At 41.8% G+C, this 16,365-nt stretch overlaps 1 protein-coding gene across 1 annotated transcript in view; it reads left to right on the forward strand.

The window, feature by feature from the left end:
• The first annotated feature begins 567 nt into the window (after positions 1 to 567).
• The window catches only part of WNT2 (Wnt family member 2), a 43,705-nt gene continuing 27,907 nt past the window's right edge, over positions 568 to 16,365 (forward strand). The window contains exons 1-3 of the mRNA XM_036862795.1: positions 568 to 950; positions 3,049 to 3,275; positions 8,565 to 8,842. Coding sequence (XP_036718690.1) covers positions 868 to 950; positions 3,049 to 3,275; positions 8,565 to 8,842 — 588 coding nt within the window. The 5' untranslated portion in view covers positions 568 to 867. The remainder of the gene's footprint in view (positions 951 to 3,048; positions 3,276 to 8,564; positions 8,843 to 16,365) is intronic.

Raw genomic sequence — 16,365 nt, forward strand, 5'->3', positions numbered from 1 at the left:
CGGAGGGTCAGGGACCTTCCCGTTTCCCCTCCCTTGGAGCTCTGTATATAAGCCCAGCACCGAGGAATCAAGGCCACAGGTCTTCACTTGCCTGAGGCCTGAACCCTCCCTCCCCAACCTTGCCCTGCTTAGCTCCAGATTTACGAGGGCTTGCTCTTCCTTTCGGTATTAGGAAGAGAAGCGGAGAGATGAGTTGAAAATCATCCTTGGATTCTTGCCTCCTGTACACAGCTGTATCCCTATCCTCTCCCTCCTTTCCCCACATTGCCCGCTCGGGGACTTATGTTTGCCGGAGGGTAGCCTCGCCTATCCGGAGCGCTCGGTCCTGTGGCGGGGCACCCACTGATGCTCTTTGGCCCGGAGCTTCCCGAAAGGTGCCTGCCTCCGCGGGTGCTCGAGGCCACGCAGAGGTGCTTCTCCCTCCCCGCATCACCTCACCCACAGACCTCTCTTGCCATCATTTCATCCACCCTTATATAAAACCGCGCGACCCACCCCCCCCAACCCCCGCCATCCTACCCGGCGCAGCGCCCCCTCCCTTGGCTGCGCCTGGGCGGGCGGGCGGGGAGCTGAAGGGACCGGGGCGCGCGGGAGGCGCGCAGAGCTCTCCGGCAGCCCGCGCTCGCCGCGCCTGGGGAATTGGCTGTGGGCGAGGCGGCCCCGGCTGGCCTTTATCGCTCGCCCCGCTGGTCGCTTGAAACTTTATCAGCGAGTCTCGCCGCTCGCCGCAGACGCGAGCGGGGGGCGGGGGCGCGGCAAGGCGCCGGCGGCCGTGACGAGGCGCTCCCGGCGCTGAGCGCTTCTGCTCCGGGCACGCATGGCGCCCGCACACGGAGTCTGACCTGATGCGGACGCAAGGGGGTTAATATGAACGCCTGTCTCGGTGGAATCTGGCTCTGGCTCCCTCTGCTCTTGACCTGGCTCAGCCCTGAGGTCAGCTCTTCATGGTGGTAAGTGCACGCGCACGGGCGCCGGGGTATTTTGGGGATGGGAGTGGAGACCGCAGTGGCCACATAGACCCTTCCCGGCGGCGCTTCCCCGCGGCCGCGGCAGTCACGGCTTCCGACCCGAACCCCAGCTGCTGCCCTCTCCTATCGCCCCTTCGATTTTCCTTGGAAGCCCATTCCAGCTTCGACAACTTCAACACCCCCCCCCTCCCCCCCCTCCATTCCCCCTCAACAGAGCTCTGATGGTCGGTGTATTTGGATACGGCTGAGCGACAGCAAAATCGGGATCTTTGAGACAAGCGCTAGCCGGGTCTCTCGCTCTACTAGCACAGACGTGTGTGCGCGCGCGCGCGCGCGTGTGTATGGGGGGGGTGAACTTACCTCCAAAACCACTATCGTCCCCCCATGCTCCCCCTCCCCCCCAAAAACCCTCAAGATAAAAACCGACGGGCCAATTCCGGCGGGCAGGAGCGGTAGAACCCAAAGCGTGTGATTTTGCCTTCTTTCCCGTCCTTCCACATTCCTAGTGCTTCACCCCAGTGGGGCGGAAGAACATTTTGCTGCCTCCAGGTAGAGACTACCGCCTTAATACGAAGCTCCAGAGGCCGGGGGCTCTAAGATGTCAGTTCGAAACCACAGTCACCCCAAAGAGTAACTTTGCTGCTGTCCTTTATACGTGGATCTTCGATTTATTCTGCATAGTGAAGGAACGTTGAAGCGTTAACAGGTCTTAGCATCCTTAAAAGTTCCAAAGGGAGAGGCTCTCCCCACCCAGAAACTCATCTCCATCTCCTTCATCTTGAGAAGAGATAGAGTTGAGAGCTCTTTAACGTTCTCGCACCTAAAAACTTCCGAACTGATACTTAAAACACTGATTCAGAAAGACCTGTTATCTGTTATGATGTGCTGTTTTTTTAAAAGAATCTGGCAAAAGTAAGGCGTCTCAGCCAAATGAGACACTGGAGCAGGGAACTTTAGGAAGACACGAGCCCTTCAAAGGAGCAAGGCAAAGAAAGCATTGATGGGAAAAGGGGTTCAATTCCTTCCTAAGCCACTTTGAACAGAAAGGCGTTTAGCCTTGACATTGCTGACATAGATCAAAGATTGATTTATCAGAGTGACCGTTTTTCAATAAAATGACTATTTCTGTTTCCATGGGTGTATAAACATTATTTATTGCCCAGGCTTTTTGTCACATTGTCTCTCAGCTGTCACTTAAATATATTTTTGGGGAGTCACAGCTGTAATGATTTTATGATCATATAAAATAATGAAAATACAAGAAAAAGACATTCTCCTTGTTTGGTCGCTTCAAAAGACACCTATGGCAGCTTGGGTTATATAAAAGGTACCTTTCTAAACATTTCACAACTAATAGAGAACATCTGGGTAGAGATGATGATGTAATTTTTTGTTAAAGTTTCTTCTCAAAAGTACTTTATGGAGCTATAACACTGTTTGATTCTTCCAAACATTTAGTGTCCTTAATAACAATAGAAAGATTTTTTCCCAAAGGTTCTCTATAAAAGCCAAAAAGAGCTGGAAAATGGAAATATTTAACGGATTCTTTAGTAGGAAAAGAATGGCATGCCTGTGCAGAGAGTATAACATCAGATACCGGCAGGTGTTGATTAGACAGATACAGACAGTTTAAGACACTTAAACATTAGATCAAATAAATGGGAGTGAGGAGCTTCTAAAGGTCAGCTTCCTCCAAAGCCAAGTCCAGACACGTTGTGTGTTGAAATCAGAGTCTTCTTGGAAGACATCTTCCAAAAACATGTTGCCCCTTCCCCCCTCATCCCATTCCCCAGCTGCAGACCTTGCCTCTCCCACCCTGCCCAGAGCATCATCTGGTGGCCTCGGCTTCATGTCCAAGAAACAGTCAGCACTCCGTTTTGGGGTGGCTTCTACCGGATCACTCACCATGCCTGCTGTGCCGCTTCTCCAGTGAACTAAAGTTAAATAACCTTTGCCTTCTAATATCCCCCAAAGGATAGGAATTCGTATTTGAAATGCTGCTTTGAGCTCTTCCCTCTCCTGGGAAACACCGTGTGAGGCCTCGCTGTTCTGTGCTCTCCCCCGTGTTGGTCCTTCCCAGGTACATGAGAGCTACAGGTGGCTCCTCCAGGGTGATGTGTGACAATGTGCCAGGCTTGGTGAGCCGCCAGCGGCAGCTGTGCCACCGACACCCGGACGTGATGCGTGCCATCGGCCTGGGCGTGGCCGAGTGGACAGCAGAGTGCCAGCACCAGTTCCGCCAGCACCGCTGGAACTGCAACACCCTGGACAGGGATCACGGCCTCTTCGGCAGGGTCCTGCTTCGAAGTAAGTCTCCCGCCTTCTCGCAGCTCATGGGCTCTACCCTCACATACACACACCCTTATTTGGTCTTCAAAGTCCCTGCTCATCTTGTCTTGCATGGTATTCAGTCAGGAGCTTGTTCTGTTGGGTGGCATTTGTCCCGTTTTACAGACAAGGACTCGAGAAATCAAGAAACTTGTCTAAAGTTTTGGAGGAGGATGTAGTGCCCCAGGCTGGTGTCTTTTTATTCTTGGCTCTGTCCATCCATGTCATGTCACAACCCTGCCTGTCCCTCCAGGTTCAGATTTTGTCTCTAGAAGAAAGGACGCAGCAGCCACAGAGCGCTTTTGACTTTTTAACTCTTCTTTCTGGGACTTGAAACTTCCAGAAGAAAAAGAGCAGAAGATTGGGATAGAATGCCCAAATCTTTTATTGGCCATAGATGGTCATTATTACAATAACAAGTCAGTGTTATTAAGAAGCAGAGACAAATCTCTGCTCACCACCTTTGACCTCCCATTCGGCTGCTCAGCTTCGGGTCACTCTGTTTCTAAATTAAACATTTTTTTCAGTAAACTGTAAATTCTGTAAGGCAGGAACTCATCTGCTTTCCCTGCACCTTACTTGGTACCTTGTGTGTTATAGGCATCACTCATTCATTGAATGGTTGAATGAATGGATGGATGAACTTGTAGTGAGTGCCTGTTCTCCAGGTACATTTTAAGCAGAAGGATATTTATGGAGGGTAGGGGTGGGAACCATGAATACACAGAGGTAGACCTTGGAGATATTGCAGGTTTGGTTCCAGATCACCACAATAAAGCAAGTCACACGAATTTTTTTGGTTTCCCAATGCATATAAAAGTTATGTTTATACTATGCTGTAGTCTATTAACTGTTGAAAAAACAATGTACATACCTTAATTTAAAAATACTTTATTGCTAAAAAATGGTAACCATCATTTGACAATGCAGGTTGCCACAAAGCTTCAGTTTGTAAAAAACAATATCTGTGAAGCGCAATAAAGTGCAATAAAATGGGGTATGCCTGTGGTTTCTTCCTTTTCTTTTTTTTTAGAAAGCACATTGAACATTATCTAATTACATAATAAACTTCTTAAAAGTTCTGAATGTGGAAAGTAGCTTACTAACTTGTACACAATCAGAGAAAATTAACTGAAAATCAGATCTTATTTTCAAAACATCCCCATCCCTTAACCTGGTCCTAGCAGCATTCTCCAAGAAGTAGCACATCCCATTTGCTACTGGGAAATCTTACTGAAAACACAACAGTTTATGTGCGAACCCCAGAAACAGGAAACTTTCCACTTGTTTTTGCCCACCTCCCCCTCCCAATCCTAAGAAAATCATTTGGGCTGTGCACTTGGTAATGCTTAACAGAGGGTGTTTCTATCAGGTAATCATCACAGCCCTAGGGTTTCATGAGTCCAAATGCATAGCTGAATGTCTCCCCCAAGGGCGTAGTACTCTCACTCTTAGCGTATCCCTAAAGTTAATTTACTGCTATATTCTGCAATTTTATTCTCTGGTTTAAGAACTATATTCTTCCGCATTCCTTTTGGAGTTTTGATATGACATCACAAAATTTTTGAATGGATAATAATAAATTTCAGCTACATGGAATTTTAAGACTTCACCTAGATTAACTCACCAGTGAATCAATTAAAGTGCTGGACCTTATCAAAGAGAGTTTGCAAATATCTGGCACAATAAATCTTTGCATATATTAGGTACAGGCTCTTGGTGTTAAAGATGTATCAGGATTTTTCCTTTTCAAAGGTCTCACAACCATTTTCCAATGATTACAAATTAAGTGTACTTCTCATTTATAAAATGATCACCTATAGAGTCTGTCTATGAAAATCCATTAAGATGTCTCCATATTGAAAAAAAAAACCCCTTCTGATAACAAATCAAAGGAGGCAAGTTTGACCACTGATTCTAGAGAGTGTATCTGCCAAAGCTGGAGATTCATTCAACTTAATCTTGGCAATGTTTGTTTCTTCAGAGCTGTAGAATGGCTGAGAGGGAAAAGGTTATAAATAGAGAAAGCAGAACAAGTTTGACTTAGTCTAAGGCTTCAGGTAAATTAGAGATTATAACTGTACTCCCTTCAGATTTCTTTCAGATGAAGCTGAATGCTTTGCCAAAGTACTCAAAACTTAAAACACTCATGCTACACAGTTTCTTTCCAATCTTCACAGAAGGCCAGATTTCTTCCTGGACATTTACGTAAACTCTTGTGACTGTCAGCGATGATTTTGTGTCGGTTATGGGGAGGCTGAATTTGGCCTAAGGTAGCTTATCCTGGAAATAATCATGAAATTCCAATGAAGCTATCCAAAGAGTTTTACAATTAATTGCTTGGAGGGAAATTCACATCTTAGAGTTGTAAAGAACTCCTCCTTCGGAAACCTAAATGTCCTCATAGATAAATAGGAAAGCCAAAGGGCAGTACCACATATAAGGAGAACATAAAAGTTACTAACATATCCTGTGGTCATAGAGAAATGGAGAACATCTGCCTCTTTTGCTTCAGAGAGCAAGAGTAAGGCAGAACGATTTTTAGGAACTTTCGTAATTTGCTCATTCAACCGACTATCACCAGACACGGGCAGAGAAATGTAAAGACAGAACTAGTAAACTCAAAAATAATCCTGCAAGAATTTGCATATACTTCCAGAATTCTAGAATAAGCCTTAAACAAAAAGGTGATTAGGTTTCATCCTTGTTAAAAAAAAAAAAGGGCAAGCATTTTTAAAAAAAGAGTTGAACAGCCCATAACCTTCCAGAAAGCCTAGCTTCTAGTGTTTTGCCTTCCCAGCTGCCTGTCCCAGCCTATACACTTAGTAAACATTGCTTGACTTATCTCAAGCCAAAAATTAGAGAAACTTCAATAGTAACACATCAGGAAGTCTAAATATCACCATTTAGATTTGGATCTTGTTTCATATTGCAATGGCTTTAAAAAGAATCAGTTTTTCTAAGAAGAGGCCCGAGATCAAAATTTGTTTTGTTACAAAGCCAACTCTTGAAATGTGCTACTATTTTGCACATAGCATTTTAGTGATTCATCTAAGACACTTAACTGAAAACATCTTAAGGCCGTATCTACATGATATACCAAAACATCTGGAGGTAAAATGAAAAGATATTCCATGTGCTAATTTTTTATTTAAATAAACAAATATCTAGCTATTTAGTAATGCATTTGAATAATAAATGACAAATATTTAGAAAGGTGATGGTGTTGCTTTGGAAATTATTTCTGAAATGTAGCAGATTTTTTAAGTGATTTTTTTTTTTTCTTTCAGCCAACAAGTCAATGTAGTTGTTTGCAAGTTAGGCCAGGATGCATTCTGTGCCTAGACAATTTATTCCTCTACTAACCTTCAAAATACTGTCTGGTCACTGACATTCTATCATCTGCATCTTCCATAGCTTTCCCCTAAAAGACCACCTCATAAAGTTTCTCTCCTTTCTCCTTAAGAAATAAGACTAGTGCAAAATATATTATGCATTCAGGAATTTTCCCCCATATGATATCTCTAAATGTGGGCACTGAACTCCAAATCCAAAACCAGGCTTTAGCAGATCAATGGGATGACTATGGACAAGGTATTTTCCTACGTGGTAAAATGGGTAAAATAAAAATTTTATTTATCTGAAAGCCACTAGCAGAGATTAAGCCACATTTGCATCTATTAGTCACCATCTTTTACAAAACATGTCAATTCCTCTTAGAAAATCATCTGTGATCCTTATAACATAATCTGGAATTCTAAAACAGCTCCCACAACCATCACATTTCTCTCTGGAGAGCACTACCTGCTACCTATGGCAAATATTCATATAACTGATTTTACCTAACTTCAAGGCATGATTGATTCCTTTTTTCTGGATGGTTACAGGTTTCGGGGGAGATATTTTTTGAAGGCTGAGGCAAATGCCATTTAATATGGTGTAGATACGTTTTCCTGATTTTTAACAACGAGACTAGCAGAGCAAATATTGCAAGGGATGTATAATAAATTTTAGCACTGAATGACAAACGGAAACAAGCAGGGCTTCGACGCGAAAAGGTGGCTTGTTCTCCCAGCTGTGTGGTTCAAAAAGTCACACTCCTCTTGACATAGTGAATCACCAAATGGCTCTCCATTTGCTGCCTTGCGTTGGCATTAGCTTGTTCGGCTTCTATTGCGATGGTGAATATATTTGCTGCAGCAGCCATTAGTAAAAAGGCATGCTAATAACAGTGAAATACAGCTCCACTTGAAAAATGAGGTGCACACAGACCCGAAAGAGCCTTATATCTCTCACTATGCCACAACACCGTGTTATGAGTTACTACAGATTATTAAAATAATTTAATGTAGTTATCGCACTGAAATATGTACCCTTCAGCCTGGAAGTGAACGTAGCCTGTGCTCTAATAAAGAACAATTCTAAGAAAGCACCCCAAAGGGTTCTTGCCCAGGTCTAATTATAGGCGGTAAATTTGCTTCCTTCCAGAAAAAAACAAAGAAAAGCTTTTCACTGTCTTTTACCCAATACCAGTGATTCGTGCAGGTGTCCCAGAAGAAAGTAAATTCACCTTAATAGTTAGACGTAGTATGTAACTCAAGGATATTGCATATTGCCTTCAATAATCTCTCCGTTACTTGTGAAAGCTGATGCCAAGCCAAAGCTCTCCAGGGTTAACCAGAGGTGCTGGTTACTGCTGTGAACTGTCTTCCCACCTCAGCCCCTAGATTACTTTGAATTCAGTATTTCAGTAGCAATCATTTACACACATACGAGTGTCCGCAATAATGCCTGGAGGTCTGGAAGGTTTTTTCAGGGAGAGCTGTAGTAGCACGAATACCAAAATCTGTTATGGAATGATAGAATTGCAGAATTCAGACTGTATGCTGCAGAGGAGGAAACCAAGGTCTAGAGATGCCCTGCTCCTCTCTTCTGGGACATGTGGGATTCTAGGTTAAAGCAAGAACATGTATGAGACTAATATGAAGCCAGGAACTGGGCAGGGCAGGCTTTTGCTGCATTTTCTTTTATACTTTCTTTACTTTAAGGATAGTTGTCCTACAGTTATCCAAATTGATAAAAGCTTGTATTAAGCGTGATGATTCATATTCAAGAGCGAGCCTTGGCTCTAGGAAAGAATTCTTCAAGGATACTTTGTCTAGTGGCAAAGTATGTCAGAGGCAGAACAAGTATTAAACAGCCATCGTGTGAAAGTTATTCAGAACGAGCAATGCCAGACTGCTTTTAAGAAAAGCATTTTTGTTACAGGTAGCCGGGAATCTGCCTTTGTTTACGCCATCTCTTCAGCTGGAGTTGTATTTGCCATCACCAGGGCCTGTAGCCAAGGAGAATTAAAATCCTGTTCCTGTGACCCAAAGAAGAAGGGAACCGCCAAGGACAGCAAGGGCACTTTCGACTGGGGTGGCTGCAGTGATAACATTGACTATGGGATCAAGTTTGCCCGAGCCTTTGTGGATGCCAAGGAAAGGAAAGGAAAGGATGCCAGAGCCCTGATGAATCTTCACAACAACAGAGCCGGCAGGAAGGTATGGACTGCAGCGGTGCTCGTTTTGTAGACTGCATGGCCTTATAAATCACTTAAGGCAAGCTTATCTTAAGCCTTCCTAGAGTGCTAAAATGCTATCATCACAACTTCCCACTGTCCCCCAGCCCAGAGCTGTTTGTTCTAAAGAATACCACCAACTGGGTTGAAATATCCCCACCTGCACTCTACCTTCCCTCCCACAGCTAAGCTGAAGGAGTCCAACCACTGCTTTTGGCATTGGGTACAGTCAAGTGCCTATGGTCTCTCTGGATACTGTATCATCTAGTCAGAAGATAGCATCTGTGGTTGAGGATAGGGCTGCATCCCACATACCAGTGGGACGCTGAATGCTTGTATCTAAGGGGTATCAAGTCCCAGAACATCTTCTCTCAAACTTATCATGAAAGCAACTCACCAGGCATGGCTTGTTGGCTTCTTCTAGATTCAGGGAAGCTCTTTTCAGAACCAGAAGCTGCTTTCACTCTTAAAAGCCCCACCTTGGGCTTTTAAGGGGTTTCTGGTACTGGATGAGTAAGTGGACTAGGGGAAGACATGCCCCAAAGAGGCACACTGGCCCTTCAACCTCTAGACCTGACTAACCTCTTGGGCTGTGGGTACCTGGTCAATATTCGTTCCCTAACTCCCATTTATTAGATGAGGAAATAGACCCTCCAGTGCTCCAGGTCACATGGAGAATCAGAAGAAAAGCCAGGACTAGAATTCAGGTTTCAACTCCCAGCCCCGAGGTGGTTTGGCCTAGGATTAAACCATTTCAATGCCAGTGTTCAGATCCACTGATGAGCCATGTCTTTGGGCATGGTGGCTTGACCAGAAGAACTAGAGAATCGGAATGCTGCACATTAGGCCTTTGTGTAAGAAGCATAAACTGGTTGGCTAATCAAACATTCAGTCAGAACCATTCTAAAATAATCTAACTGCCAATGAGAAGAGATAACTATAATTTGTCTTTTATCAACACAAAATAAATATGTGCTTGACATTAATATATAAAGAAAGATCAGCATAAAATTGAAAAGTCCCCAGGGGGGCTTTAATAGGAAAAAAGAATAGAAAAGAATGTAGATCTGTTTGGATGAAAACCCTTTTACTAGGCTCACAGAGGGAACAGATCTCGTTTAAAGGAATTTGGAAGGAAAGGAGTCTTGCTTAGCACACGGAATAAGATGAGTGTGACCTGAGCAGTTTACAAATAGTACCTTTCTTGAACTTGGAAAATCAACATTCCTAATTTTCACAAATTTATGAACTTATAGTGACTACTGCCAAGAGTATAGACTACGGTTGTGCAATCCTACAACTGTGGTAATTACTGTTTGTGCAATGGTTTAGATAAGGAAAAATTTACATTGACCTTTGTTTTGACATTGATACCATATGTATAGGTTATAAAGTGTGGTGTCTTTGATAGGAGAATGCTGCTTAATTATTCAAGCACAGTATATAGTTGGATCTCTCAGATTATTTGTACAGATAAGAGCATATGGTCATACACTGCATCCAAAATAACGTTGACTCATCAAAACAAATGTTAATTTTGCTGAATAGGTCATTAGATATTGAATGTTTCTACTCTTCAAGACAATAGATCTTAGCTATTATATTGTAGGCTCTGAATAAACATGACTTTTCATGTAAATTACATGATTCCTCACTGTGTAGAGGTGAACAGCTGTCAAGCCTCAGATATTCTCCTGCCTACTCTGCAAAACTTAGGAGGCTACTTTTGATTGGAATAAAAGTGCACACACTGACTTTTTTAAATGTGGCTTTAATTAATGGTGGGTGGGCAGACTGTTTCAAGGAGATGCATGATGTCAGTGAATATGAACTTTAATGAGAGTAAATGTATTGAGACAAACATGCGTCTCTAATTCTCTTCTTGCGGTCATTAGACTCCCAGTCTCTACTCCCCCTTCGTACCAGCAGAAGGTCTGTGGAATCAAAATGAGAACAGGCTGGGCTTGAGTTTGAAGGCAGGCCTCCTGAGCTAAGCCTCCGACTGGCCTAGCTCTAGAAAACCCCAGCCTCCAAGGCTGATAGCCACATCCGTTCAGTTTTTTTTTCTTCTTTGTGCTTTTCAGTGTTTCCCAAATTGTCCACTACGAACATCTACTTTTTAAAATGGGGGGATGGGGTGGGGTGGGGTGGGGAGCAAGGGGCAGGGCCAATACATTTTAAAAGAAAAGCCATCTATTCCAAGATTGTTCTGCTTAGCCAACGCTACAAATCAGAATTCAACACTGCCATTCACAACAGGCCTTAACTTTCCCCTAACATTTGAGCAGTTTAATTCCTTTATTATAGCAGCTGGTTAGAGCACCCTCATGTGTCTCTGTACTGTAATATCATTTTAGATCTTCTATGCTGTTATATCACTTTATTTTAATCACAGCTTCAACAGAATTTGTAATGATGCTTCTTTCCTTCATGTTTTCTTGAAACTCATCTTGAGCCTCGTTTTCTGCCTCCAAATAGGACTATTAATAAGTCTTGAAAAGATAAATCTACCTTGTTCAAAACAAACACTTTATCGAAAAAGACAGTCCATAACTTCTCTTAGCAGTTCTTTTTAGATCTAAAGAAGCCATGCTATGAAAACTTCTAAATTATATTTTAAGATAGGTTAAGGTAAATTTCAGGTGAAAGTTACTTGGTTGATAGCCACCATTTGTTTCCTTTCAGGATCTTGAAAACAGGTTTAAATTAGTCCACTCTTTCTACATGAAATGATCACAACTTCTTTTACCTTTCCTAAGAGAATCCATCTCAAAATATTCCATGTACCCAATCAAATACTGCCCTTCAATCACTGGACATTTCCATAATAAGAATAAGAGGAATTCCATAAAAATACTTTTCCCCAAAAGTATTTCTTACCATACTGAAGATGGAACAAGGGATGTGAAGCGAGACCTACCTTCATTTTAACCCTGCAATACCGGTGGCTTAGATCACTGAATTCAGGCTCTTTCAGATGTAAAGGGGATTACGTAGTGCTATGGAAAGACAAGGGTAAAGTGAATAGCACAGAACCTGGCAAGTAGTAGGTGCTCAGTAAAAGCTAGTCCCCCCCTCCCCCCTTTAGTGACGTGAAGGTTATCTGTAACTCAGGGTAGAGTCAGGCACAAATCCAGTTTGAACTAGTACTTAGGATTCAATCTGATCTCTCCACGTACCCATAGACTCATCTTCGGTACAGTCTAACATACTAATGAAAAATAGGCATACGGCATTAGCTAATGTACAAAAGACCTTCAAAATCCTTTGTAATTTGATCTTCTAAAAAACCTCTATTGGAATAAAGAGCAGTATTAGTATTTCTATTTTTCAGATGACGAAACTGGGCCTCAGAGGGATCAAGTGACTAACACATAGGGTCATACAATCGTGAAGTGCTGGGCTTGGGGGCTCAAACCCATTGCTTTCATCTTTTTGTCCTTATCTACCTTTCCATGTTGTCTCTGTTGAGAATTTCTGAGAAAGATAAACACACAGCATTTCTGTACTGAAAAAAAACAAAACAAAACAAAAAACAGCAGCAGCAGCAGTCCTTGGAAGGTAGTTTACTGGTGATATTTTTTTCCCCTTTGTGTGTGTCTTTAATTTTACAAGTTTTCGAAACTGAATATGTATTATTTCTTAATAAAAGGGAAAACCTTGTTTAAATACCAAAAACATAACTTCTAGTCACCATGAGCATGCCCAAAGCTTATTTGGTGGATTTCCAAAATTTCAACTCAAGGCACTGCAAGTTCTAGAGCACTGTTCCTATGTGCTGTTGGACTAAATTTGGGAAAAGCACTGTTTCTGGTATGTAGAAAAGAATAAGACAAAATCCTGACCACAAGAAACTAAATTTTAATCAGGAAGACAAGTGAAATACAGTCGCGAGGCAAGCTCTATGCTAGATGGTATAATAGAAAAATCACCCAAAGGGCCAGTTAGTTGAGGAGAGAAAGGTTGTGTCATAAAAGAGCTGGGTGTTGAAGCTGGAGATAAAGGTTTCCTATGGCTGAGATAGGGAAAATGCTTTCCAGGATGAAGGGACTCCAGACAAAGAAAGATATAAGAGTAGAAAGAACATCAAAGTTGAAGAATGACAAGGGTACTAGGGTAGAGCTCATGACTGAGAATTAATAGGAGCTGAGGCTGCAAATTTGAGTCTCGGCCAGATCTGGAGAGCCTCAAATGCCATGCTGAGATATTTGGGTGCTGCTGTGAAGCAATGGGAAGGTATTGAACAATGCAGGAGATGTTAAATACTTAAGTTCCAGTTTTATGTACTGTTAATTTCTCTAGAGTCCACTTTAAAAGAATGATAGATTTCAAAGTTCAAATCTTCTGCAATAGGTTTGAATGAATGACTTTAAAAAATAGACTCACTAGGAAACTTATGAGAAATTTCTACCTCCCTGAATTTTATTTTCAGCTTTACCTGTACACATAAGGACTGATACAGACAGTAAGCTTCCTGATGGATAGTAATAAAAAATTAGCATATGGCAACTGTGCTGCTATTTATATTTTTAACATAGTGTTTACATTGTTATTGGCTCATTAGGGGTTCTTAGCTATTGACATCATGTTGACTGAGGCAACATGGAGGCTGGGGCTCTGGACACTGGTTCTAATACTTGAGCATGACCTTGGACAAGTTACCTAACAAGGATTGCTACAGAAAATAAAATATATACACATATGCACCAGGTTTTAAGCAAGCCTAGGAGGTAGGTACCATTACTATCCATATTTTCCATATGAAGAGACTAAAGTCTATATAATAGGGTGGCCGGAGTTAGGAAACAAGTTGAATTTATTTCCTAGCTGAAATTCAAACTTAGCCTCCTGTATTTTACATTTATATATATTTAGATATCCTGTATTTTATATGTGAGAAGTTTGGAGGGCAAAGGATCCAGAGTTTCTAGTTCTGTGCTCTGCCCAATCCAGCACCCCTCAAGGTCAGTGCTGTGGAGCGCCGGGCCTGCCCCTGAGCTCGGCCCACTGGGGCACCAGCACAAAGCAGATACTTCCAAGTTCTGACTACAGGAAATATCTCCAAAGTCAACACAAATGGACATTGTACAAGATGTAAGCATAGCCTTACAGGCAAGTAAATCTTGGGCCTAATAAAGACTTCCAAGAATAGATCCTATGATGCCACTTAAGATAAATAATACATAATGGGTCTGAACCAAGAGAACTGGGTGTGATGAAAAAGAAATCACTCTCGAAAAGTAAGAAATATCAACAGAAAAGAAAGTGATAAAACTGAACTGAATTACAGAGCCAGACTGCTTTAACCTCCTGTATATCCTCATCAACGTTGAGCATCTTTCTGAAGCACAACTTTCACTTAGTACAGATTTATGTTCTGACTGGCCATCTCTGTTCATAAAATGAAACGCATTCTGAAAAATTAGATCAGTTCTGCCAGCCTCACCTCTCTCTTGTTGGACCCAAAGATAGAATGTTTTTGATACTGTCAATCTTTTACCATGTATGAATCAAAAACTAACCAGAATTAAAGTCCCAAAGCAGAGAAAACTGTTAACAAAATTGTTACAGTTCCAGGTAAAGTTCTATTATTCATAGAAAATGTTTTTTAGGCTGGCCTCATTAGTCAATAAGAATTATTATATATATGGTTAGTCAACGGTAATGTTCTTGAATTCCACAAATAAGTTCCACACCTTATATTTCCTAGCTAAGCCCACCCACAGTCACTGTTTTTAGACAATAACAGTGCTCAAGAAATCACAATGTCTTATTTAAGTTAATAAACGATTGCATAAGCAAATCAACTGCACAGTTTGCTAATAAGTATTCCTTGTTTTCCTAGTTCCAGAGCATGTATGTTTGAAAGATTTGTTGGTCTGGTTTTCAGTAACTCTTAGAGATGTGGACCTGTCAAAGGGATTTAATTGTTAATAAATATACTTGGCTTTAAGCCAGCATCTGAAAATTAAATAATATGTTTTTAATGTGTGTTTCCCTCAGGAAAACTGATATAGGACCAGAAATATGGTAGTTGCTTTGTGGCATACACCCAACTAAAAAGTGAAATACTAACACTTCTTCAAATGCTCAAGTTAAACTAAATACTTTAGTTGAAACATAGCATATAAAGACCTAAAATAAATTCTAAGCAGGATTTCTAAGGCAAGGTCAATAGTTAAGTTTGCATAGATTTCATATGGTATAAGGTGGATTGCCCTTTTTCTTTTTTTTTAAATTTTATTTATTTATTTATTTATGGCTGTGTTGGGTCTTCGTTTCTGTGCGAGGGCTTTCTCCAATTGCGGCAAGTGGGGGCCACTCTTCATCGTGGAGCGCGGGCCTCTCACTATCGCAGCCTCTCTTGTTGCGGAGCACAGGCTCCAGACGCGCAGGCTCAGTAGTTGTGGCTCACGGGCCTAGTTGCTCCGCGGCATGTGGGATCTTCCCAGACCAGGGCTCGAACCCGTGTCCCCTGCATTGGCAGGCAGATTCTCAACCACTGTGCCACCAGGGAAGCCCTGCCCTTTTTCTGATAGGGAGAGAATCAGTATAGCAGGACACAGGGGTCATAAACTTAGCAAAATGCAGGTACTTACAAAAAAAATTCTCATGATCTGCAAAGAAGTCTTATAAAGACACCCTGGCGTTGCTTGGGCTCAGTCTCCAAAAAGCCTGAGTTAAGAGACTAAAATTTCACTCTCCTTGGGAGAAGTTCATCTTATTAAAACTGTCAAAATAATTCTTTGTGGACTAATTTGATGTGCAAACACTAAATGTAAAAACTTTTGTAGAACCCATCCACTGAAACCAGAGACCATGAACCCCCCAGAAGTTCATGAGAAAGGCTGGCAGAGTGATTTAAGGTGTCAACCTGGTGTCAGACAGGTTTGGGGTACATCCTGCCTCAGCTACATTGCCTGTGAGACCTAGGGCAAGGTCCTCAGGGTCTAAGTATCTCAATATCCTCATCTGTAAAATGGGGATGAAAATAGTATATGCCTTATATGCTTGTGTGGATTAAATAAAAGTGCTTAAATCAAGTGCTCAGCATGGCTTAACATATGGTAAGATCCTAATGAATGCTATGCCTTGTTATTATGCTCTGACCTTTAGTTGGGATAAATATAAAATAGAATTGTTCTAGCTTACACAATGCATGTATTTCCTTCTTCCATGCCCCCCCCCTTTTATTTTTTAAAACAGTCAGACTTTTGTTTCTGTGGTATAGAATATTAATATTTATAAGTTTCTTAAATTATAAGAGTAGAAAATAGCCTCTGCAGATCTGAAGGCTTAAAGTGCTCAAAATCAAAAATTTAAGGGCCATCAAAAATCTACTAAGATTTTAGCACTGACAGAACAATGAGCTTACTGAAGATTTTTTATTGAGAAAAGTTTTATATTAAGCTAAAAATGGTTTCTATGAGGCTAAATGCCAAAAGAATACTCCTGTCCTTAGCAGTCACATTTATTCATCTTTTTAAAAGTAGTGAACTTCCCTGG

This window comes from Balaenoptera musculus, chromosome 9, assembly GCF_009873245.2.
Source record: "Balaenoptera musculus isolate JJ_BM4_2016_0621 chromosome 9, mBalMus1.pri.v3, whole genome shotgun sequence".
NCBI lineage: Eukaryota > Metazoa > Chordata > Mammalia > Artiodactyla > Balaenopteridae > Balaenoptera > Balaenoptera musculus.